Source organism: Caenorhabditis elegans, chromosome I, assembly GCF_000002985.6.
Source record: "Caenorhabditis elegans chromosome I".
NCBI classification, from domain to species: Eukaryota; Metazoa; Nematoda; class Chromadorea; order Rhabditida; family Rhabditidae; genus Caenorhabditis; species Caenorhabditis elegans.
In genome coordinates, this window is record NC_003279.8 from 13,325,101 (window position 1) to 13,346,988 (window position 21,888).

The following is a 21,888-nucleotide window of genomic DNA, read 5'->3' on the forward strand; positions in this document are numbered from 1 at the left end:
AACCCATCAAAGTCCCTCGAAGACTGCATCGAACCCCCCAGAATCCTATCATCATCATAAATTCTGTGTCATCTCCCTTCTTCCATCCAATTTCTTCATGTTATCATGCGAAAAGTGGTTGTGACGAATGGCTAATGATCATCTGACACGCAATGGCTCCCCGCCACCCCGACTCGTTTCAAACTTACACCCAAAGTCTTCATATTTGGAATTTTTGAAAAATATATATTATATACGTTACTTTTTTGCGGAGAGTAGAATATGGTGAGTATTTTAAGGAAATAGATTTTTGTTTACTAAATTAAAATCACGTGGTGCCAGGCTGTCCCACTACGGTTTGATCTACAAAAAATGCGGGAATTTTTTTCTAAAAATATGTGACGTCAACACGTTCTTAACTATGCGAAATCAGTTGAAAACTCTGCGTCTCTTCTCCCGCATTTTTGTAGATCTGTGTAGATCAAACCGAAATGAGACACTCTAACTCCACGTGTAAAATTAATTTTTTTTAAATTTCAGTTCGGCTGGATTCACGAAAGCTTCAGGCAACTTGTCACAAGGAAATATGGAAAAGATATTTGGGAGAAGATCGTGTAGGTTTTCAAAATTTACTCTTAAAAGTCCGAAATACCTGCTTTCCTACCTGCCTGCCTTCAAGGCGGCCTACGCCTACCTCATGCCTGTCTACCGCCAAAGTGTCAACTGAACTTTTAATATATTAATCTAAACAAGAAAATGTTACGATGAGAATTGCGTCAAAGACCAAACTTTGGAGTCTGCATAAAGTAGGCGTGAGGTAGGTACGTAGGCACATATGAAAGCAGTTGTGAAGGATGCCTATTCGTCTACCATAGGAGTTTTGGAAATAACAAAGTTAGAAAAAATTTTTAAAATTATAGCATATTTGAAAGTAATTCTAGATGCTGAAAAAATGGCGAGGTTTCTAAAAACCTTTATAACTTTTTAGGTAACAACTTTATCGAAAAAATGTCAACTAACAAAACATAGCCCGTAAAATTTTGAACATTTTTTTAGTTAAAATTTTTTTAATATCTGCAAAACCAACAAAGTTACATGTGCGAAAAGAACAGCAAGGAGAGACGCAGAGAAGTCAGAGCGCCTCGTTTCTCTGCGCCCTCCCCGCATCACACACTCTCTCTCCTCTCCCTCACTCTCTTACTTCAAAACATCCATTATCCAGGCACATGTCAAAATTCGAGTTGGGAACTGAAAGTGAAATTGCTCATTATTATAATGACGATGAAACTCTGCGTCTTGTCAATTCAATGGCAAATGTGATTGGAATTCCAATTGAGGAAATTTGGGAGGCTTATGGAGGTTTTTTGATTCAATTTACAATGGAAACCGGATGGGATGAACTGCTCAGAGCAATGGCTCCGGATTTGGAGGTGAGAAGTGAACTCGAATTTTTTCAGCGCTTTTTTCACCATTTTTGAAACTCGTTTTAAAAAATTTTTGAGATTCAAGCTACCACCAAAGGGTCTTAAGTTGGTAATTTTCCTGGGTCTCGCAGGGAAAATGTGCAAATTTTTTATCACACATTATTTCTGAACACTTCTTGAAGACCCGTCTCATAACGTTTTGCTACGTGGCCTAGAAAAATAAAAAATTCGGTCATTGATTTGTCTTTGGTTTTTCAGATCTTTCTGGTTTTTCAGATCAATGCGTATCCATGTCTTGAGGGTGGCCGAGTTTTTTTTTATTTCACGGCAACGTAAGAAAAAACTCCCATGGCAGAGGAAAAACTCGGGCAGAAGTTTTTGGAACTTTTCCAAACTTCTGTAGAGAGCCTAATTTCCTATTTTTCTCGGCCACAGAGTTCTCCCTCAAAAACTTATTTATTACATGAATACATCAAAAATTTAAAGTATTTCCTTATCGCCCATAGATAAGTTATTCATTTTATCAAAATCGCCTGATCTTCGTAAATGTGATCTCTTTTTCACTAGTCTAGAAAAAGAAATGTGACTCAGTTTTCCAATCCCCAATTCAAACCTGTATATCTCTTCCAATTTTTTTACTACTAAAAATTTGTCAACTAACAAAATACTTTATGAATTCAGGGCTTCTTGGATTCCCTTGACTCACTTCACTATTTCATTGATCACGTCGTGTACAAGACAAAACTCCGTGGTCCATCATTTCGATGTGATGTTCAGGCAGATGGAACTCTTCTTCTTCATTATTACTCGAAGCGCAGTGGTTTATATCCTATTGTTAAAGGTACAGATGCATTTTTAATTGTACAGTGGTATATTTTGCGGGGGCGTTGAAATGTAGAGGAGACGCAGAGAAACGAGAGTACTCTCGTCGTCTGCGATCTCTCTCTCCTCCTCTCTAAAAACGGCTATAACTCTTTCAGTTTAGTTGATATCAAAATTATGTCAACTAACAAAATGCTCATCGTTTTATGCTCGACATTTTATCAGTTGACAACTTTTTGATAACTCAGACCACAGTATAGATAAACCCCTTCAACTTCCAGGCGTTGTAAGAGAAGTGGCTCGTCGTATCTATGACACAGAAGTTGTCATGAAAGTTCAAGAACGAAAACAGGAACATTTGGATGCATTTGTGACGGAACACGTGGTCTTTGTAATTACCCAAATTGAAAATGCTAACAGTACTCAGCCAAAATCGATTTCTTCAAAAGCTGACTCACAAATTGATTTATCAACGGTAAGGTTTGACATCTCATATCTCGGTTGCCGGTGGTCTGGGTCAAAAATTATTAACTAACAAAATGTGTGGCATTTATTTTACTATAATTTTGCTGTTTAACACTTTTAATATCTTAAACGGTAGCCGAGATACGAGCTGCTAAACCGAGCAAGTTCTAATTTTCTAGGGAATCTACGAGATCTCATCGTCCGACTTTTCCTTGGCATTCCCTTATCACATTTGTTTCGATCCTGACCTTTTCGTCGAGCATTTTGGAAACTTTATCAAGGTACCAATAACTAGGCTTCTAAAATTTTCAAAATTGTTCAGAAAACGTTTCCAAATGCGATGCGCCAAGAGACACGAGTCACTGATCTTCTAGAGTTGGTGCATCCGGAAGTTCCGTTCTCTTATGAATCTATCAAATATTATAAGAATTCACTTTTTGTGTTCAGATTGAAGGTAGGTGTCGATTTAAGCAGCTGGTGTACTCCACGAGGAGAATGTTTTTATGTGCGCCTTTAATGAGTACAGTAACCCCCCCCCCCTTTTCGAAACTTTAACTTTCTTCCACTTTTCTCCATGGAGCCCAGTTCATTAAAATTTACAGGATTTTTTAAATTCCATTTAATTTTTCAAAAAAAAAAGATTTTTAAATTAAAACAGGTGTAAAATTGAAGAAAATAGCGAAAAAACGGAGTATGGGTTACTGTACTTCTTAAAAGCGCACACCTTTTTGCGCGGCTTCAATTTTAGAATATTTTGTTCGTGGCGAGAGTTTTAAAAAGTAATTTTACAAAAAAAAACTATTGTGAAACAAAAATTCAAAAAGTAAAGAAAAATCAAAATTTAATTGGAATTTTTTCAATTTTTTTTCAGAAAAAAAAGAATTTTTCTCAAATAATTATTTTCAGGGTCTCGGAGATATTGTTCACAATGCCAATGACGAAGCCAAGACTGTCCTCCTGAAAGGATCCATGGTATTCATTGATGAGGGAAAATACATATTATACATGTGCTCGGTTAATGTCACTACGGTATTTCAGTACTTTTCTCTGAAAATTCTCAGAAAAAAACTAAATTTCCAGGTCCGTGAACTCATCGAGAGAAACCTCCATTTGTCAGATATGCAACGTCACGATGGAACTCGTGACGTCATCATGTTGAATCAGAGTCGTATGAGTCAGGTCGAGTTGAAGTGAGACAGGGTGTCCCAACAAAAAATCTTTAAGTAAAAAACTAAATTTCAGCCGAACCCTGGAAGAGACAACGAAGAAACTGAAAAAGATGGCTCAAGAGCTGGAAATTGAGAAGCAAAAGACTGATGAGCTGCTCTGTGAGCTCATGCCAGCCTCCGTTGCCGATAGTTTGAGAAGCGGGAAGGCAATGGATGCAAGTGAGTTGAAATTTCATGATAAAAATTAAGAAAAACATGAGGAACAATGGAAAAGTACATAGAGGTAGATCAAGAGTTTTGTACATTTTAAATAAGTAAAAAACCAAAAATTAGCTCTGTAGCGAATTCAAAAGATCACAAAAAGTCGCCCGTCTTGATTCCTTTGGCTCGGTTTGGAAAGTAGATCTGGAAGATTTCAAAGAGTTGTCCGTAGGTGACTGTCGGTTTTATTGCCATCAATGCCTCGCAGCTTCGGCGGAAATCTACGTATTCCAAGTAGAAAACGATGGTGGTGATGATAATCTGAAATAAAATTGTAATTTATATTGCTCAAAATTGCTAGGAATTCCCCAAAATTTAGCCAGTTTCCCGGCGACGTGAAAATGCGCTCCACGGCCAATTGAAAAAGCTCCGCCCCCGAACCATGGGTCTTGTTAGGTAGTTGACGGCAAAACCGTAAATTTGAACGTTTTCAATTTGTTTCCCCAATTTTCAAACATTTTTCAATATGTTTTCCGTTTTTTTACGATTTTTACTTAAAACTGATGTTATAAAAATACGAAAAATGCTTGAATAAATCGGCGAAACTAATTGAAAACGGTCTTGTCGCCAAATTCCTAACGAGACCCATGCTTCGGAGGCGGAGAATTTTCAGTTTGAAGTAGAGCGCGGCTGCACCTCGATTTCGAATAATATCCATTTAGAAACGGTTTCAGCTACTAAAATCTACTAAAAGCTGCTGAAAATCCACAGAAAAATGAAATTAAATTCGGAGCGATTTCAAGTTTTTCCTCACCACTTCACACGCCTCTTTGAACTCATGTGGATCCGTACAAGTTCTGAGCAACGCTGCAATATCCTCCGACAAGAGCACATTATTCTGAAGCATACGGACCATCGGTGTAAGCTTCTCATCCCAATTTCCATACAGACACTCGACACGTTTCGCCACCTTCTCAGCCCACTTCTCCGCGACATCAGTGATAAGTGCGTCGAAAATCGTACGAGATGGGAAGGGTCCACGCCAGCATTCCTGGCACTTGATTACGTCTTCAATCGTGTAGAGCCGATGAGTTGGCTGAGCTCTGTAGCAGAATGAGCACACCATTCGTTGAAGCTTCTCGTCTCCCAGCTCGGCGAGCTCGTGCTCCATAACTTGACGAAGTGTTTTCATATCGAGTTTCGCAGGTTTCAGTTGCTTGCAGCTAATGACGACTTGCTGAGATGCAGTTTTCTTTGGAGCAATAGTCCTCATTGCAGCAGAAATCCGATTGTAGAAAGAGTCCATTGCAGGCCATTTCGGGTCCAATTCAAAGCTCAGCGGGTGTGGAAAGAGTCTGTTGACTGGCGATGATTTCGGAACACTGGTCCCCTTTGGCTCCGAGAGCAACCGATGGATTAGTTTTTGGACGTCACGTCGTTTTCTGGAAATAGTTCAGGTTAAAGAATAATACAAAATTAAAGCTATTTACCTTCCAACAATCATGCGATCCGTCTCGCACAGCTGTTGAAGCCACCATTGAGCCTTCGTCAAGTCGGCTTGACGACGAATTTCCTGAGTATTTTGAATTGCTTGCATCCTTCTTTAATGAGTTTTTTTGATTAAATAGTTGTCGCAAGGAATAGGAATATATAAGTAGTTTGACTAGATTAGACGATTATTTTTCTATTTCCTTTTTTAGCAGAAAAAAAGAAAAGAAAACCCGAGTTAAGAGGAATAAATCGAAGATTTATGTGCTGACGGAGGACACAAGGCTCTTCTGAAGACTGCGCGGTGCGGATGGCCTCTTGCGCTCCGTTTCTCTGTCTCTCGCGTTCTCACGATGTCTAGCGCGCGCACCGCCCGTGTTGACCAGCGAGAGAGTGTGTGAAGAGTGAGAGCCGCAGTGGTGTTGGTGGTGGCTGGTGGCGGGTGCAACAAGGTATATGCAACAACAATATTATGCAGGTCTAGAAAAAAAGGATTTCTGCGTTCGGGGGGAATCGAACCCCCGTCGAATGCTTGGAAGGCATCCATGCTGACCATTACACCACGAACGCGGCGAGTGAGGGTGGTCTAAGTTGGGTTTATGAGATAGGAAAAGCCGCCGCAATGTTTTTCGGTCTCAACGATCTAATTTTCAAAATGTAACGAGTATATATGAGCCTTTAAAGAATACTGTAGTTTTCAACTCGTTGTTAACTTTAATTGAATTTTCAAAGTTCTTCAGTGTTTTTTTCTCAAAATTTTTTTTTTGAGAATGACATATTTTAAAAATTTTAATATGAACAATCTGGAAAACTCCGCAACAACGAAAAGTTGCGAACTACAGTACTCCTTAAAGGCGCACACACATTTGAATTTGGAAAAAATTCGAATGTGTTGAGACCTGGTACAGTATTTAGGCGTGAAAAAATCCGCAAAAAAGAGAAATTAATAGAAAATCGAACTTTTTTCAGAAGAATTCGCGGATTGCACATTGCTCTTCACCGACATCGTAACATTCACCAATATCTGTGCAATGTGTACCCCGTATGACGTTGTTACCCTGCTCAATGACCTTTATCTTCGTTTTGACAGACTTGTCGGATTGGTAATTCAAAAAAAAAAGAATTTTCGAGAAAAAACTTTAAAAATTGTTTAAGCATGACGCGTACAAAGTTGAGACAATCGGTGATGCCTATATGATTGTGGGCGGAGTTCCGGAGCGTTGTGAGAATCATGCAGAGCGAGTTCTCAATATTTCAATCGGTATTGTGCATCGAAAAATCGAAAATTAATTTTTTTAACTCAATTTTTCCTGTTTTTTAGGAATGCTCATGGAATCCAAGCTTGTTTTGTCTCCAATCACCCATAAACCTATTAAAATTCGTTTGGGCGTTCACTGTGGTCCCGTTGTAGCTGGAGTTGTCGGGATTAAGATGCCAAGGTGAGGCTTTATCTCGGCATCCCATAAAGCTATCAAAAAGTTGTCAACTAACACGTGGTGCCAGGCTAACCCATTACGGCTTGACCTACAAAAAACGCGGGACAAACCAAGCGAAATCAGTTGAAAACTCTGCGTCTCTTCTCCTGCATTTTTTGTAGATCTACGTAGATCAAGCCGAAATGAGACACTCTGACACCACGTGAACTAACAAAATGTAGATCTTGAAATTTCCAATACTTTGTCAGTTGACAACTTTTGTATCTCAAACGGCTGACGATCTATTCCAGGTACTGTCTCTTCGGTGACACTGTCAACGTGGCGAACAAAATGGAATCCAACGGTATTCAATGCAAAATTCACGTCAGCGAGACTGGGAAGCTCAACGGACTGAAAGCTAATCCATCATACGTGTTCATTGACAGAGGAAATACGGAGATCAGGGTACTGTAGTGTAGATTTACGGAGGTCAAATATTCCATGTTTTCAGGGTAAAGGAATGATGTACACCTACTTTTTGGAACGAAACGATCGGAAAAGTGTATGGGAGTTGTGTTCAAGACCTAGATGTGAGTTTCTATCTGGATGGGTCTCGCCGCGAAATTTTTTTTATTGCTCAAAAAATTCCTCAACTTCTACCACAAGCCTTTTTCGCGCCGAGACCCAGAGAGTGTAGATAGTTGAAGAGGCACAGACATCTCGGGACCCAGCCGCTTTGTGTAGATTTACGGGGGCTTTAATGAAGAGGGATCCGTAAATCAACACAAATCGGCTATTCCCGCTACCCGCCTGTAGGCATGCGTGGGTTAGCCTTCTAACCTTTTATGCCTATTTTTCAGCTGGCGAACAAACAATCGACGGATATATGGAGCTTCACGATCAATCGATTTATCAAGAAGAAGGTGGTCAGCAGGAGAATCTGACTGTGGAAAATGGAAATTCTGCTCAAAATAACCATAATAACAATAATAATACACATCATTCTGGAAGGAAATTGGTAAGTTCTGCGGCCTACGCCTGCCTGGCGCCTACCTCGGCAATCGGTAATTACCGAAGTTACCGTACGCCAAACAATTTTAAATTACTGCTGTGCAAACACCAAACAAAAATTCAGAAAACAGGCGGTAGGCAGGCAGGCACTTACGCCTGCCTACCAGAAAACCCATACCTACAAAAACTCTTTCAGATGAATGGATCAAGTGTGGATCCCGGCAGTCATCACATCCGATCACCGACTTGCACAATTTCTTAACTTTATTTTCTTTTTTTTTTATTTTTATTTAAAAAAAAAAACACTTTTACTCTGTATTAAGTAGAAAAAGAGAAAAAAGACAGAAAAAACAACGTATTTTTGTATGAGAATTATTAATTTTTTTTTTGAAAATGTAAATATTTTTTCTGAAAACAAATAAATATATATTAATTTTTGCGTAAGTATTCAGGATGCAATCAATCAATAAATACATTTTTTTGGGGGGATGCAATGATTATCATAAGAAAAGGCCTATGGGATGAAGTTTCGGGGAAAAAATATATAGAAAATATATTAAAAATTTGAAATTAATAATTTAAAAAATGAATTTTGATCATGTTTATTGATGATCCTTTGGGTCAACAATTGGGATGACCTTTTTAGAGCGTGGAGGAAGTTGGCGGGTTCCCTGAAATTAAGAATATCGTGTCGAGACCCATCAGGGTTACTGTAGTCTTACCTGTTGCTGCTGGGGATCAAAGTACACAACATCGGTGGGCTGTCGGATCCTCTGCTGTCCACCACTACCACCACCACCTCCTCCATTATGTTGATTTCCTCCGTGTGTGGAGCCGCGTGTCATTTGTGGGGGTGGGACTACGTTGCCGGGCACAACACCGACGGCAACCATCGGTGGTGGGGGTCCCTGCACGAAACGCTTCTGTTGGTGGTTATGGTGATTATTGTGATGTTGTGGTGGACCGTGGTAGCCGCCACCGCCACGTGAAGCATAATCAGCATTGTTTGAGGAATAACCTCCCCGTGATGATGGATAGACATTGGCTGATGGATGAGGATGGGATCCACCACGGAAGTTTGTTGAAGATGCTTGATAGGAACGATCGGATTGATGGTTTGGTCGAGGTGATGAGTAATCCGTACCGGATCCTCCTCGCTGATACCCTTCACTTTGTTCTGAAGTATCAGTTCTTCTTACTCCATATCTTGGTGCTCCAGATCCTCGAACACCTCCTCTGATCGCACCAGTTCTACCGTATCCTCCAGTGCCACGTGTCACGGTGCCTCCTCCTCTGGATGCTCCTCGTATAACACCACGTCGATGATTCTCGAATCGATCATCATTTCGATCTCCTTGATGGCTATAGTCACGACGGGAAGATGATGATGGTGGTGGTGGAGGTCCTCGAGATGAAGATTCCACAGGGCGTCTGTTGCTAGCAGAAGATGGTGGAGCTCCGGATGATCGTCGTGGTGGTCCCATCGGATGGCTCATTCGTCCACGGAGTCGAGATGGAGGGCCCGACGTGGTTCCACGGCGGAGTGGAACAGCACGTCGTTGGCCACGTCGGATTGCACCATCGTCCTCGTCTTCTTCGTTTTCCTCGCTAGATGGGGGAGCTGCGGGTTCTGAAAATAGGGAGGCTTGATTGGATGTTAAAATCTTTATTGGATATTAAGATCTAAGTTTGATTGTCACTAGTGGGGTTTTTGCATCAGATTCCTCCAAAGTACCGAAAAAAAAAGCAGAGCAATTGCCAGAGAACTATAAATTTTTTGCACAAGGGGCCTAGTTTTCGAATCTAGTTTCTTAACTTAAACCCAACATATTTAAAAATCCAGAAAACTCACTCTGTTTCCTTGGCTTCTCCTGCTGCTTCACCTGCCTCTTCTGTGCTGGCCTTACACCTTGATCTTCCTCTTCTTCTCCCTTTGACTCATCCACCGTATCTTCTCGTTCTCTCTGCTTCATCGGCCTTCTCGACGTTCCACTCTTTCCGACTTTCCCCCTCGTAGTCGACGAGACTCTCCGATCCTTCTGTTGTCGGGAAACTTGTCGAGCATCCGAAGACTCTTCTTCTGTGGATTCAGGTGCTGGTGCATCGATTTCTTCGCCGTCTTGTATTGGTGTACCGTCTTTATGACGAATATCGAAGCCGTACTTGGTGACAATTTGTTTTTTGGTCTTTGGGCGTTGGAATTTCTCATCGAAGCGGTCGTGCTTCCAGTCACAGTCGGCGCGGCTCTTTTTCAGGTTTCGGCGGTCATCACTATAAATTTTCAGTTTTAGGATTCCCGTTTCCCTGTTTTGGATTATTTTCGAATATCCCCCGGAATGAGAAGCCCATTTTCGAACCAATCAGTGTCTTTGAACTCCGCCCATTTCATCTGATTGGTTGAAAGTTGGGCGGAGCAAATTTCTGATTGGTCTTGTAGTTCTAATCTTGGAGCGAATTCAAAAAATGAGCATTTGTCAAAATTGAAAAATTTGAGTAGGATTTCTCATACTTTCTGGATTTTTTTCGGTTTTTTTTAGTATTTCTAAAAACCCGCCCATATCTTGGCTCTTGTTCATTTTTTTTCAGGTTGTGCACCTACCTATCATCATCCTGAACTTGAGAATTATTAACATCGCCTCTACGATTATCATCATGCATATAAAACCTTCCAGTTTTCGGGATATACGCCGGATTTTCCACGTTCTGATCATCATCCAAATTTGATTTCTCTTCACCGTCCTCTGGGCCATCTTCTGCCGCTTCATCTGAACAGAATCTCATTTTTAACACATTTTTTCTATAAAAAAAAAAGAAAAACCCTACCTTCCTTCTCTTCAGAATCTCCACCACTTCTCTTTTTGGCTGGAGCTGGCTCATCATCGTCTTCTACTGATTCAGCTGGTTTTGCTGACTCTTGGGGAGGGTTCTGAAATGAAAAAAGTTTAATTGTGTGAAATTAAAAATCCCAACTAACCTGAGCTTCACCGTTCACTTTCACTTCTACCGTTGACTCCTCGTTTCCGCTCTTCTCAACCGTCTCCGTAGTCGCCGACTCGGCCGCCATTTTAGGTTCTAGAATACGGGAATTTTTATTCAATTTTTTGAATGAAAAATAACTTTGATAATGAGTAAGAGCTTGGTTGGGACAAAAATCGATATTTCACAAAAAAAAATACTGTGGCAGGTCTCGACGCGACGAAAAAAATGTTTTAGCAAGGGTATGTGCCTTTAAATAGTACTGTACCTCCTAGTTTTCATTTGTTGCTTTTTTATTTATTACGGGAACAAAAAATTCTGAAAATGCGTATTGCGCAACATATTTGACGCGCAAAATATCTCGTAGCGAAAATTACAGTAATTCTTTTAATGACTACTGTAGAACTTTTGTCGATTTACGGAAATCATTTGTTAATTGATAGCATATCAAAAGAACACTCAAAAATAACAAGACAGTACAAAAAACTACAGAAAATTGAATATCACTGTCTCGAAAATTAGTACCCGTAAATCGACACGAGAGCTACAGCAGTCCCTTAAAAAATTACTGTGGTTTTCGCTACGAGATATTTTGTGCGTCAAATATGTTGCGATGTACGCATTCTCAGAGTTTTCTGTTCCCGTAATAATTATGAAAGAAAAATCACTGAAAATTACAAAAAAAAAATATTTTTCGGTCGAGAATTTCGGTCGTGTCGAGACCTTATACCGTATTTTCGTGTCAAAAAAGTTTTTCATCTTAACATAAGTTTATGAGCACTTTGAGCAAAAAAGAGCCAAAATCGATAAATATTTTTGAAAAATTCTAGTTTTCAAACAATTTCCATGAGAAATATCTCTTTATTTTTCGGAAAATTTTCCCACAATGGGAACTTTTATTGATTGAAAAGTCTAATTGCTAGTTTTTTTCTAACAAAAAACCTAGAAGTTATATAATTTTTCGTATCAAAGTTTCAAAAAACGTAGATGGGCAATTTCGAAATGTGGGCAAAACTGAGCAGAAAATGTGTATTTTTAGGAAAAATCAATAACCACAGAGCTCTTGCAAAACCTATTTTTTCAAAAAACTACACGAAAAAATCCAACTGTACAAGTACAAAAAGTGGTTCAAATTGCAGTTTTAGACATAGAACACCGGCGATATACAGAGACGCAGACAGTTGTGCAGAGAGAATATTCCCTTTTTAATGTGGTGGGTCTCGTCGCGAAAACGATGGAGATTGACAGCGAGATGACAGACAAGTGGAGCCTCACAGTGGAGAGAGTACTCGGAAGTGGAGAGAGTGCAGAGAAGTAGTAGGGAATGAGAAAGAGAGACGGAGACAAGTTAGAGGAAGAATTCGATAAAAAAGGCGGGATGTTTCAATTTGAAAGTTTATTCGTTTTATTCAAGAAATTGAGCAATTTGCTTGATTTTTCTCATTTGGAGCAGTGGTGGCTTTCATTGCATGAGCCTTCTGAGCATTTTGAAGCTCGTTTTGGAGACGTTGAACCTGAAATTCAAGTTTTTTTTTAAATTTTTCAAAATAAAAAATCTCAGTACCTCTGCACTTTTGCGCATGTAACTTCCTTCCAGCACTGTCAGTTTCGACTTGTACTCATCGACCAGAGCTTTTCTGAAATTTGAGTTGTATCGGGTCTCGACACGATCAAAACTTTTATGTAAAGAGTGTGCGCCTATAAGGGGTACTGTAGTTTTTAATCCGTTTTTTTTTTAAATTTTGATACACCATTAAAGGCGCACGCGATCGTGGCGAGACCCGGAAAAAATTCAAAACTACCTTTGTTGCAATTGTGCATCCAAAGTGATTTTCAGCTGTTTTGCCTGAGTTATATTAGATTCAAGCAGTGCTGTGTCACTTTTCGTCAGGTTTAGAATCGCTGAAATTTTCGCAAATTTAAAATTAAAAAAAACGAAGCAAACGCGCTCTATTACACTTAAGCTGATCCACACGATCCGAACCAATCACTGAAGACGCGTCGAGAGCCGTATGAAAATCGGTTGCCGTCTTTGAAATCTCCACTGCCGACTCGATTTTCATGATGGTTGTGCCGAGATCCAGGGAGATGGATTGGACATTTTCCGGAGAATCGAAGAGTTTCTGTAGGGAAAAATTACTTTCTTTTTTTTTGTAAAGTTTTTAATTCAAGCTGAAATTCAGCTGAAAATCGAGAATCTTTCAGTTTTTTTGCTTAATTGCAATTTGAATTTGCGCGTTTTTGTCAAATGCAAGCGCGCTCCATCGAACAACGCTCTCACAAAAAACGCGGAAATTCAAATCGGAATTTAGCGAAAACTGACAGCTTTTCGGTTTTCAACTTGAAATATCATCTTTTCTGAAGGTTTTCGAAAAGTTTTACTTTATTTTTTTTATATGATATTCAATTATTGTACGAAAATAAAACCAACTTTCGGGTCGAAATCTCCACATTCTGGAATTGATGCAGCTTGAAGCACGATTTCATGTCTCGGTCGGAACTTGTTCTGATAAAGTGTGATACACACTTCAATCGGCTCATCGTCACGCAAAACAGCCTGATTTGGGGTTATGAAATATCGAGTTGGAGCATTTGTCTTGAAAAAATTCAGATATTCCAGAGGCTGCTCACACCTGAGCTTAAATACCAGAAATCTCCAATAAATTGGTCCAACACCAGCTAAACTATTCAATTTCAACTTTTGACACGCATTTTTTGGTTGATCAATATCGAAACACACGAATGTCTGAATAAAATTACCGGATAATTCAAGAAATTTTCGAAAATTCTCACTTGATCCAACACGACATACAACTTATGACCGTTAGACTGCTCCATTCACCACTCTTCGATTGGACTAATATTCGAAATAATCGATTTTTGCATTTTTTATACCCCTCCCCTCACCTTCTCTTCCCCAATTTCTGCTTTCCGTGGGGTCACGCCTTTTTTATTTGAACTGCCGCGCAAATCGATTTAAAGGCGCACGCATTTATACGAATGGGTCTCGTTGCGGCGTCTCTAGATTTTCGAATTATTCTCCAGCAGTTTTGGCTGATTTTCAGCTTGTTTTGTCGGTTTTCAGTTGATTTTTAAGATTTTCTTTCGAAAAAATTGAAAAATTAGTGAATTTAAAGGTTCTTCATCGCTTAAAATTTCAATCAATTTCAAAACCTTGATTTCTCGCCGGTATTTATGTAATTTCAAACGATCGGTTTTCAAACGGTTCTTGTGACTTTTAGAAGTTGTTTTGCAGAAATATTCGTTTGTTTCATCTCTTGTATCATCAGAACTCTTTAATTTCTTTCATTTTGAAAGAGTAAAACTTCAATATTCTTATTTCCAGGTCCTAGACAAAAAATCACAACCAACGCCTCAAGATGGTAAGTTTTTCTACAGTTCTCATGGAGATAAATACAAAATATTTTCTTTTCAGACTATCTCCAAGAATAATAAGATGATGGCTCATCTCAACTACAGGATGAAGATCATCCTTCAGGACGGTAGAACCTTCATCGGATTTTTCAAGGCTTTCGACAAGCATATGAACATTTTACTCGCAGAGTGCGAGGAACACAGACAAATCAAGCCAAAGGCCGGAAAGAAGGTATTGTTTTCTGTTTCTGCAGCGTTGATTGAAGACAAAAACCATTTTATTTTCAGACCGATGGAGAAGAAAAGCGAATTCTCGGCCTCGTACTGGTCCGCGGAGAACATATCGTCTCGATGACCGTCGACGGACCACCACCAAGAGATGACGATTCAGTGAGACTCGCCAAGGCCGGAGGAGCTGGAGGTGTCGGACAAGCCAAGCCAGGAGGCCGTGGAATGCCAGCTATGCCAGGAATGCCGGGAATGCCACCAGGCGGAGCACCAGGAGGCCTCTCTGGAGCCATGCGCGGACACGGAGGACCAGGAATGGCAGCCATGCAGCCAGGATATGGCGGCCCACCAGGAGGACGTCCATTCTAAAATTTTGCTATCCAAATCCGCATGTTTCTATCATTTTTCCCACCGATCTTGTATTTTTCTCTGTTCTTTTCATTTTTTGTGGTAGAAATACCTTTAATTATATATTTAATTTATCGATACTCTCTCGGGTGATCGAGATCTTCCCATCACCCACCAATCTTCGTAAGCTGTTCAGAATCTGGAATAAACTTTTTGAATTTTGAGAGATTCAGTAGGCTAGGTTTTTGATAGCTCAATGGTTTTAAACCCAGAATTCTCTATCTTCTAAATTCTCATCTTTTTTTTATTGTAAAACACTTAAAAGTCGTCAGGGAACCATCAAAAAGATGCCTCCAAAGAAGAACGTCGTCGAGGAGAAGCCCGCGTTGATCGGACGTCTTGGTACCAACCTTAAAGTCGGAATTCTGGGTCTTCCGAACGTTGGAAAGTCGACATTCTTCAATGTGCTCACCAAATCCGAAGCACAGGCTGAAAACTTCCCGTTCTGCACCATCGATCCGAATGAGAGCAGAGTACGTTCTTCTGGAAAATTCCAGCGGAATCCTCTGATTTTAAGCCTTTCCAATCGTGCGAAGTCCTTTGATTTTCGGTGTAATACACGCGGAAAACTGATTTTTGCAAAATTTTACAGTTTTCACTGGATTTTTGGACTATTTATTTAATTATTTAACATTTAAAATAGCCCCAAGAGCTGTTTTACATAGATTTTTGCTTGAAATATTATCAATTGAAAAAAAAAGTTAGCTTCTTACAGGTAAAACGCAAAATAAATAGTACAAAATTCAAAAAATTCAGTTTTCCACGTGTATAACACCGTAAATCGACGCAAGAGCCGACCTGCACTGTATAATGAATATTTAAAGCCTTCTAACAACTTTCAACCATTAAAATTTCCAGGTAGCCGTCCAAGATGATCGTTTCGATTGGCTTGTGAACCACTACAAGCCAGCTTCAAAGGTTCCAGCTTTCCTGAATGTCACAGATATTGCTGGTCTTGTGAAGGGAGCTTCAGAGGGTCAAGGACTCGGAAATGCTTTCCTTTCTCACGTATCCGCCTGTGATGCACTTTTCCATCTGTGCCGTGCTTTCGATGATGACGATGTTACTCACGTTGAGGGTAATACAAATTTCCGAATAAATTTAGATTTTCTGGATCCTCGTATAAAGCTAATTGTAAAAAACTACCGATTTTAAGCCAAAATTGACCCCCAATTACACAAAAACTGGAAATTTTCGACTGAAATTGATTATCTTCGAAAAATATTCATTTTTGCCGCCAAATTACCAGAAATTGGAGAAGGAATGCACCAGAAGAAAGCTCAAACTTATTTTAAAGCTTTATTCTCCTTTTACGATTTTCTAGATTTTTCAGACTTCTGGAGATTCCTGGAGCGAAAAATCAGTTTTGAATTACCTATTTTGCATTCAAAGAGGATAAATGTTAGGTTTTAAAAAAAAAAGACCCCTAATTTCATACCTAATTTCATATGGAAATTGCTCAGAAATGTTGGAAAAAGACAACAAATTTAGCTAAAATCTCGAAAGTGTCTCTGTTTTTGCGTAATTTAGTCATTTTTTGTTTGAAAAGTACACGTTTGGACCAAAAATTGCACCTTAATCGTGAAAAAAATGAACAAAAATTGCATTCCAGGTGCTGTGGCACGGCAAAATGGCAGTGTTTAGCTGAATTTATGCATTTTTTCGAAACTTTCATCAAGAAATTTCAGCTTTCTGGCCCTTTTGAGCCTAATTGAGCAAAGCACAGTTTTTATCACTCCAAAATAAGCCGAAAAATGTTCAAGTACGGTCAAGTGAACAATATTTGAGTTTTTTTAAAGCTATTTTAGGTCACTTTTAAAGCTTTTAGATGTCTTTTCAAGTAATTTTGAGTATATTTCAGCAAAAACTTTTTACTACTCTGAAATACGCTGATAAATGTTCCAACACGTCGGATTTCGGTACCATTTTTAAAATATATGCTGTAAAATGTTTTTTCAACAAAAAAAAAATCAAAAATTAACCAAATCAAGTCAATTTTCTTTTCAGGAGAAGTCGATCCAGTCCGTGACTTGGAAATTATCAGCAACGAACTGTTCGCCAAGGATCTTCAATTCATTGATGGTCCACTTGATAAAGTTGAGAAGCTTTTCACTCGTGCCAATGATAAAACGAAGAAAATTGAATACGATACACTTGTCCGAGTGAAAAAGTGTTTGGAAGAGAAAAAACCAGTTCGTCAAGAGCTCTGGAACGAGAAAGAAATCGAAATTCTCAACAAACACCTCTTCCTGACCGCCAAGCCAATCGTTTACTTGGTTAATTTGTCTGAAAAGGATTATATTCGTAAGAAGAACAAGTGGCTTCCAAAGATCAAGGCATGGATCGATACGAATGACGCCGGAGCAGTACTCATTCCATTTTCTGGAGCATTTGAGCTCAAACTTCTCGATATGCCAGAAGATGAGCGTCAAAAATATCTCAAGGAGCAAGGAGTCACGTCGAATCTTGATAAAATTGTTCATACCGGATACAAAGCTCTTCAACTTGAATATTTCTTTACTTCTGGAGAAGATGAGGTGAAAGCATGGACAATTCAAGTTGGAACGCCTGCACCAAAAGCCGCAGGAAGAATTCATACGGATTTCGAGAAGGGTTTCATTATGGCTGAAGTCATGAAAGTTGCCGATTTGATCGAGTTGGGAGATGAGGCTAAGGTGAATAATCGATCGATATCTGGAGTTTCAGGGATTTTCGCCTGAAAATACGGGTCTAGAAGCGACTTTAAGGAGTACTGTAGTAGCTTTTCAAGTTTTTTCCAAAATTGTTATGTATTTTTTATAAATTTGCACATGTTTTTCAAAATTTATTGGAAAACGTGGCAATTAATAAAAATACACTAGATTTTGAATAAAATGGAGAAAACCCTGAAAAAAACTAGCTCCTACAGTACTCCTGAAAGGCGCACACTCTTTTTCATTCTAGAAAATCGATCGCTGCAAGACCCGCTACCGTATTTTTGCAGCAAAAATCACAAAAATTTGCTTTTTTTGTGCTGAAAATCTTCAATTTTAAGTTCGATATTCTAATTTTCACTAAAAATTAATCTAGAAATATAAAAAAATCATTGATTGATCCGAAAATAATACCAATTTTCATTGAATAATTCGAAAAAGGCCTCAATTAGTGCCTGGAAGTTAGAAAAAAATGTCGTTTAAATTTTTTTCGGCTGAAGACAATTTCCAGGCACTATTTGAGGTCTTTTTTCGAATTTTTTTTAACAAAAATGGATTTTATTTCGAATCAATCGATGATTTTTCTATATTTTTAATATTAATTTTTGATTTAAAAAAAAGAAATTTTGAATAAAAAATAAAAATAAATAATGTACCCGGTCTCGACACGAAAATTTTTTGTTCAATTCGAAAATGCGTGCGCCTTTAAAAATTACTGTAATCGCAAATTTTCATCGATTTTTCATATTTTTCGATAAAAATTGGAAGTTACAGTACCCTTTAAAGGCGCACACCATTTCGCATTTACGAAACTTTGTCGTGTCGAGACCGAAACTTCGCTACTAACAACAAATCAATTCAAATTTTCAGTGCAAAGCCGGCGGCAAATACCGTCAACAAGGAAAGACGTACATTGTTCAAGACGGTGACGTCATCTTCTTCAAATTCAATGCCGGAGCCGGTCTTCAAGCCAAGAAGAAGTAGAATTGGAAAATTTCCCAAATTGTTCATTGCCCGGGGTTCCCAAATTTCCTGTTTAGTAGTCATTTTCCGTTTGTTTTTCTTATTTTTTCCCGATAAATTTAAAGTTTTTATTGTTATTTGCGCATAACTTGTTCCCCCGCCCCCGCAAAAATTGATTTTTGATAATTTTATATCATATTTAATGAACTTTTCAATGTTTTCAGTTGGCCGCAGATCAGAAAATGGTAATTTCTGACCATTTATTTATATATATCTCTCTCTTCTGAGCCTCGAAAACTCCCCAAAAACTATACCCGCCGTCTTGTAGATCAGCTCGGCGGTGGAGCAACTGTTTATGGCGGGTCAGCCGTCAGGATCAGGCTCCGAATCGATTCAAATAGTAAAATTGCATGCTTTTGGAAATTGGAGAGAAGTTCAGAGTCGAACTATGCCTGGACAAATTTATTATTACAATCGATTGACTGAGGTGTGGGCTTGTTTGGCAAAAGAAAGCAGAAAAAATTGGCTGAAATTCACATTTTTTAATTTTATAGAATAAAAATCTAAAAAATTGCCAGTTTTTTAGGTTTAAAACTCTCGAAAATCCCAATTTCACTTAAATTCTCACAGAAAAACCAAAAAAAAAAACTATTTAGTCTGAAAAAACGCTGGAGAAATATTTTTACAATTAAATTTGCTCTGTTTTCCAGCAGAAAACTCAAAAAAAAAACTGATTTTTCGCAGAAAAAACACTGAAAATCTCACAAAAATGACATTTTCTGTAATTTCCAGCAATTTTTCTGTAAAATGGCCCAAAAATTAGTATTTTCAATTTAATTTGCTCTTATTTCTCGCAAAAAAACCCAAAAAATCTGATTTCCCCAATTTTATTGTAAAATGTAAAATTTCGCTGATTTTCTCGCAGAAAACTCCTGAAAATCAGCGAAAACATTAAAAATTCAAGAATTTTCAGATTTCCACATGGGACAAACCACAGGAATGGCTCGACTATGAAGCTCGGCAGGCGAGGTTGGAACGAGAACGGCGAGACACTGTAAGAACCTCCAAAAAGTGGATTTTCGCTGAAAAAAACCTGAAAAAATCGTGAAATTCGCAGATTTGTCGGCAGTGAAAGTCGGAAATTTTCGAAAAAAAAAGTGAAAGATTATATAGATTCCAGCCATTTCTCAGTAATTTTGAGAGTTTTTCATAGGAAAACGGAGTAAACCGCGAGAAAATTGCTAAAATTTTTGATTTTTTACGAATTTTTCCGAAAAATGCGCAATTCAGCTTGTTTCAAGCAATTTTCCGCTCAAAAAACTATTGAAAGTGTTAAATTTTCCCAATTTTTCACCAATTTTCATCAAAAAATCGACAATTTTTGATCTGAAATTTGCTAATAATTATTTAGAAATTGTTTGACCTGAAAATTATTAATTTTTTATTTAAAAAAAAACGCTTTTTTAACCAGATTTTAGATGGAATTTTCTGTATTTTTTCAAAAAAACTGACGAGTTTTTAGCTAAAATTTGCGTTCTGAAACAAATTTAGTCTAATTCTGGAGCTTTTCCCTCTAATTTCCAGTCATTTCAGCATATCTGAATCAATTTCCCCCCAAAAAAACATCCTTCTCACTTCCTAAAATGCTCCCGGAGCCACGAGGAGCTCCAATTTCTGTGCAAATGAACCTCCCCCTTCTACTGCCGATGCAAAGTCGCTCCACCGAACACTCTCCGCTTTTAAAATACTTTCGTGCCGTTTTCTTACTTTTTCACTCGTTTTCTCGAGTTTTTGTAGCGAAAACCTGGTTTTATAGTCGAAAAACTGTAAATTTTCATCGTTTTATTTGATTTTTCTTTGAAAAATCGTTCGAAAACCGTATTTTGCTAGTTTTTCAGACGAATTTAGTTTAAATTCTTATTCAATACAAAGTTACCCTATTTTAGAGGAATGTCGGTTGGAAAATCAATTTTATAGTGATTTTAGGCGAAAATTTAGTGGAAAATCGCTGAAATTTCAAAAAATATCAGTAAAAAAAATCGAAAAATCAATTTTTGAAGTATTAAATTCAAACATTTATTATTTCCCCGGTTTTTCAGGAAAAAAGTATGCGAAAAAGGGGGTTTTCGACTAATTTGGCTCATTTTAGCATTATTTTCGATTTAAATCAGCTTTTTAGGTGTAAATTAGTGCATATTCTACTGAAAAGCAAAATTTACAGTTTTTCAACAGTAAATTGATCGATTTTCACCTAAAACACTATTTATTTCTCAATTTTCCGTCCAAATTTCATATAGAAACGGTTATTTTCCCATTTTAATCAAATATTGGTTCGAAAATCAATTTTCTAGTTGATTTCGCTAAAGTTTTTGTTAAAACCGCAAAATTTTTGAGATAATTCCATAGTTTTCGGAACTATATCTCGATTATTGTTGGATTTTAGCTTCAAAAATGGCGTTTTTGCAGTTTTTGAACACGTTGATTTTCATTCAAAAACACCAAAAAATGAAATAAATTGGCAATTTAGCGTGTTAAATAGATAAAAAATCGATAAAAAAGGTTCAAAATTAGGATTAATTTAGCCAAAAACTGAAAACTCTTCTCCTCGAGGAGTACACGAGCAGCGTAAATCGACACATGAGGTTTTTCTCCCATTTTCAAGTATAAAACAGTTTGGAAGCTCGATAAAAACTCCAAAAACTAGCTTTTTAGGAAATTTAGGTGTAAAATTTGTGTAGAAACTCGAAAAATTGCAAGAAATTATGTAAAAATTCATAAAATCAGTCGAAAAAACCAACTTTAATTCAAAAAATGTATTTTTCTCAGTATTTCCAGAAAAGAAAACACGGATTTCAGACAATTTTTTGTCGAAAAACGCCAAAAAATTAAAAAAAAAACCAATTTTAATTCCAAAATCGTAATTTTCTCAGTATTTCCAGAAAAAAAAACACGAATTTCAGTGAATTTTCTCCTTAAAAAACTCAAAAAACACTTAAAAACCCCAAAATTTTCAGACTCTACTCTCGGAGCCAGAACAACAGTCAGATGGCAATGAATAACTGAAATTCTAAGCTTTTTCCCGAATTTTTATCCGAAAATGTGCCCCCATTCCAGTGATGATCTCTCATTTCCCCCGCGACTTTTTTTTCTCATTTTTCGTGTATTTTTCCGTTTGTGTGCAAAAGATTAGACAATTCTCGTCGTAGAACTAATGTAAATTTTGTAATATAAAATTTAAAAAATTTTTTAGAACGTTTTTCTGATGTTTTTT

The 21,888-nt window shown here is 37.9% G+C and overlaps 7 protein-coding genes and 3 non-coding genes across 15 annotated transcripts; 4 read left to right on the forward strand and 6 right to left on the reverse strand.

Annotated features, from left to right (window-relative positions):
• Positions 1 to 129: 129 nt before the first annotated feature.
• gcy-35 lies at positions 130 to 8,413 on the forward strand (the record flags this gene model as incomplete). Of its 3 annotated transcripts, NM_001265202.3 has the most annotated exons (17): positions 130 to 264; positions 520 to 593; positions 1,202 to 1,409; positions 2,085 to 2,244; positions 2,507 to 2,700; positions 2,870 to 2,971; positions 3,013 to 3,144; positions 3,597 to 3,719; positions 3,771 to 3,880; positions 3,933 to 4,078; positions 6,518 to 6,651; positions 6,704 to 6,809; positions 6,870 to 6,987; positions 7,275 to 7,428; positions 7,475 to 7,553; positions 7,824 to 7,981; positions 8,171 to 8,413. In NM_001265202.3, 17 exons carry the CDS (start codon positions 262 to 264, stop codon positions 8,234 to 8,236), a joined length of 2,067 nt encoding a protein of 688 aa, NP_001252131.1. The 3 variants fall into 3 exon arrangements, with proteins under 3 accessions (NP_001252131.1, NP_001252133.1, NP_001252134.1); NM_001265204.3 differs by lacking the exons at positions 130 to 264; positions 520 to 593; positions 1,202 to 1,409; ... (5 more) ...; positions 3,771 to 3,880; positions 3,933 to 4,078 and having other exon boundaries at positions 6,580 to 6,651; positions 8,171 to 8,236; NM_001265205.3 differs by lacking the exons at positions 130 to 264; positions 520 to 593; positions 1,202 to 1,409; ... (8 more) ...; positions 6,704 to 6,809; positions 6,870 to 6,987 and having other exon boundaries at positions 7,315 to 7,428; positions 8,171 to 8,236.
• Positions 2,392 to 2,467, reverse strand: T04D3.9. Its single transcript, NR_050674.1, has one exon. It is a non-coding gene; the product is annotated as an Unclassified non-coding RNA T04D3.9 (non-coding RNA).
• T04D3.5 (uncharacterized protein) lies at positions 4,075 to 5,847 on the reverse strand. Its single transcript, NM_001444144.1, has 4 exons — positions 5,721 to 5,847; positions 5,551 to 5,673; positions 4,875 to 5,502; positions 4,075 to 4,381 (listed from the first exon to the last, which is right to left on the reverse strand). Exons 2-4 carry the CDS (start codon positions 5,655 to 5,657, stop codon positions 4,214 to 4,216), a joined length of 903 nt encoding a protein of 300 aa, NP_001431079.1. The 5' UTR covers positions 5,658 to 5,673; positions 5,721 to 5,847; the 3' UTR covers positions 4,075 to 4,213.
• T04D3.t2 lies at positions 6,047 to 6,118 on the reverse strand. Its single transcript has one exon. It is a non-coding gene; the product is annotated as a tRNA-Gly (tRNA).
• On the reverse strand, positions 8,340 to 11,046 carry casc-3 (Protein CASC3). The gene is made up of 6 exons (NM_060945.7): positions 10,949 to 11,046; positions 10,798 to 10,900; positions 10,574 to 10,739; positions 9,827 to 10,245; positions 8,697 to 9,604; positions 8,340 to 8,645 (listed from the first exon to the last, which is right to left on the reverse strand). Exons 1-6 carry the CDS (start codon positions 11,036 to 11,038, stop codon positions 8,577 to 8,579), a joined length of 1,755 nt encoding a protein of 584 aa, NP_493346.1. The 5' UTR covers positions 11,039 to 11,046; the 3' UTR covers positions 8,340 to 8,576.
• A 900-nt stretch (positions 11,047 to 11,946) lies between these two features.
• Positions 11,947 to 12,112, reverse strand: W08E3.5. Its single transcript, NR_155259.1, has one exon. It is a non-coding gene; the product is annotated as an Unclassified non-coding RNA W08E3.5 (non-coding RNA).
• A 217-nt stretch (positions 12,113 to 12,329) lies between these two features.
• W08E3.4 (Major sperm protein) lies at positions 12,330 to 13,831 on the reverse strand. 2 transcript variants are annotated; one of them, NM_001392964.1, is made up of 7 exons: positions 13,744 to 13,811; positions 13,598 to 13,696; positions 13,382 to 13,546; positions 12,908 to 13,073; positions 12,753 to 12,852; positions 12,515 to 12,587; positions 12,330 to 12,464 (listed from the first exon to the last, which is right to left on the reverse strand). In NM_001392964.1, the coding sequence occupies exons 1-7, from the start codon at positions 13,786 to 13,788 to the stop codon at positions 12,360 to 12,362; spliced, it is 753 nt and encodes a 250-aa protein (NP_001379339.1). In that variant the 5' UTR covers positions 13,789 to 13,811; the 3' UTR covers positions 12,330 to 12,359. The 2 variants fall into 2 exon arrangements, with proteins under 2 accessions (NP_001379339.1, NP_493347.3); NM_060946.6 differs by having other exon boundaries at positions 12,332 to 12,464; positions 13,382 to 13,696; positions 13,744 to 13,831.
• A 465-nt stretch (positions 13,832 to 14,296) lies between these two features.
• Positions 14,297 to 15,124, forward strand: snr-2 (putative small nuclear ribonucleoprotein-associated protein B). The gene is made up of 3 exons (NM_060947.7): positions 14,297 to 14,333; positions 14,387 to 14,557; positions 14,614 to 15,124. Exons 1-3 carry the CDS (start codon positions 14,331 to 14,333, stop codon positions 14,920 to 14,922), a joined length of 483 nt encoding a protein of 160 aa, NP_493348.1. The 5' UTR covers positions 14,297 to 14,330; the 3' UTR covers positions 14,923 to 15,124.
• A 102-nt stretch (positions 15,125 to 15,226) lies between these two features.
• ola-1 (Obg-like ATPase 1) lies at positions 15,227 to 18,852 on the forward strand (the record flags this gene model as incomplete). 2 transcript variants are annotated; one of them, NM_001267077.3, is made up of 4 exons in its annotated part: positions 15,227 to 15,434; positions 15,820 to 16,039; positions 16,969 to 17,636; positions 18,525 to 18,852. In NM_001267077.3, the coding sequence occupies 4 exons, from the start codon at positions 15,249 to 15,251 to the stop codon at positions 18,636 to 18,638; spliced, it is 1,188 nt and encodes a 395-aa protein (NP_001254006.1). The 2 variants fall into 2 exon arrangements, with proteins under 2 accessions (NP_001254006.1, NP_001252138.1); NM_001265209.3 differs by lacking the exons at positions 15,227 to 15,434; positions 15,820 to 16,039 and having other exon boundaries at positions 17,373 to 17,636; positions 18,525 to 18,638.
• A 115-nt stretch (positions 18,853 to 18,967) lies between these two features.
• wac-1.2 (WW domain-containing protein) lies at positions 18,968 to 21,863 on the forward strand (the record flags this gene model as incomplete). Of its 2 annotated transcripts, NM_001265211.4 has the most annotated exons (3): positions 18,968 to 19,104; positions 19,591 to 19,671; positions 21,632 to 21,863. In NM_001265211.4, the coding sequence occupies 3 exons, from the start codon at positions 18,973 to 18,975 to the stop codon at positions 21,674 to 21,676; spliced, it is 258 nt and encodes an 85-aa protein (NP_001252140.1). The 2 variants fall into 2 exon arrangements, with proteins under 2 accessions (NP_001252140.1, NP_001252141.1); NM_001265212.3 differs by lacking the exon at positions 18,968 to 19,104 and having other exon boundaries at positions 19,628 to 19,671; positions 21,632 to 21,680.
• Positions 21,864 to 21,888: the final 25 nt, after the last annotated feature.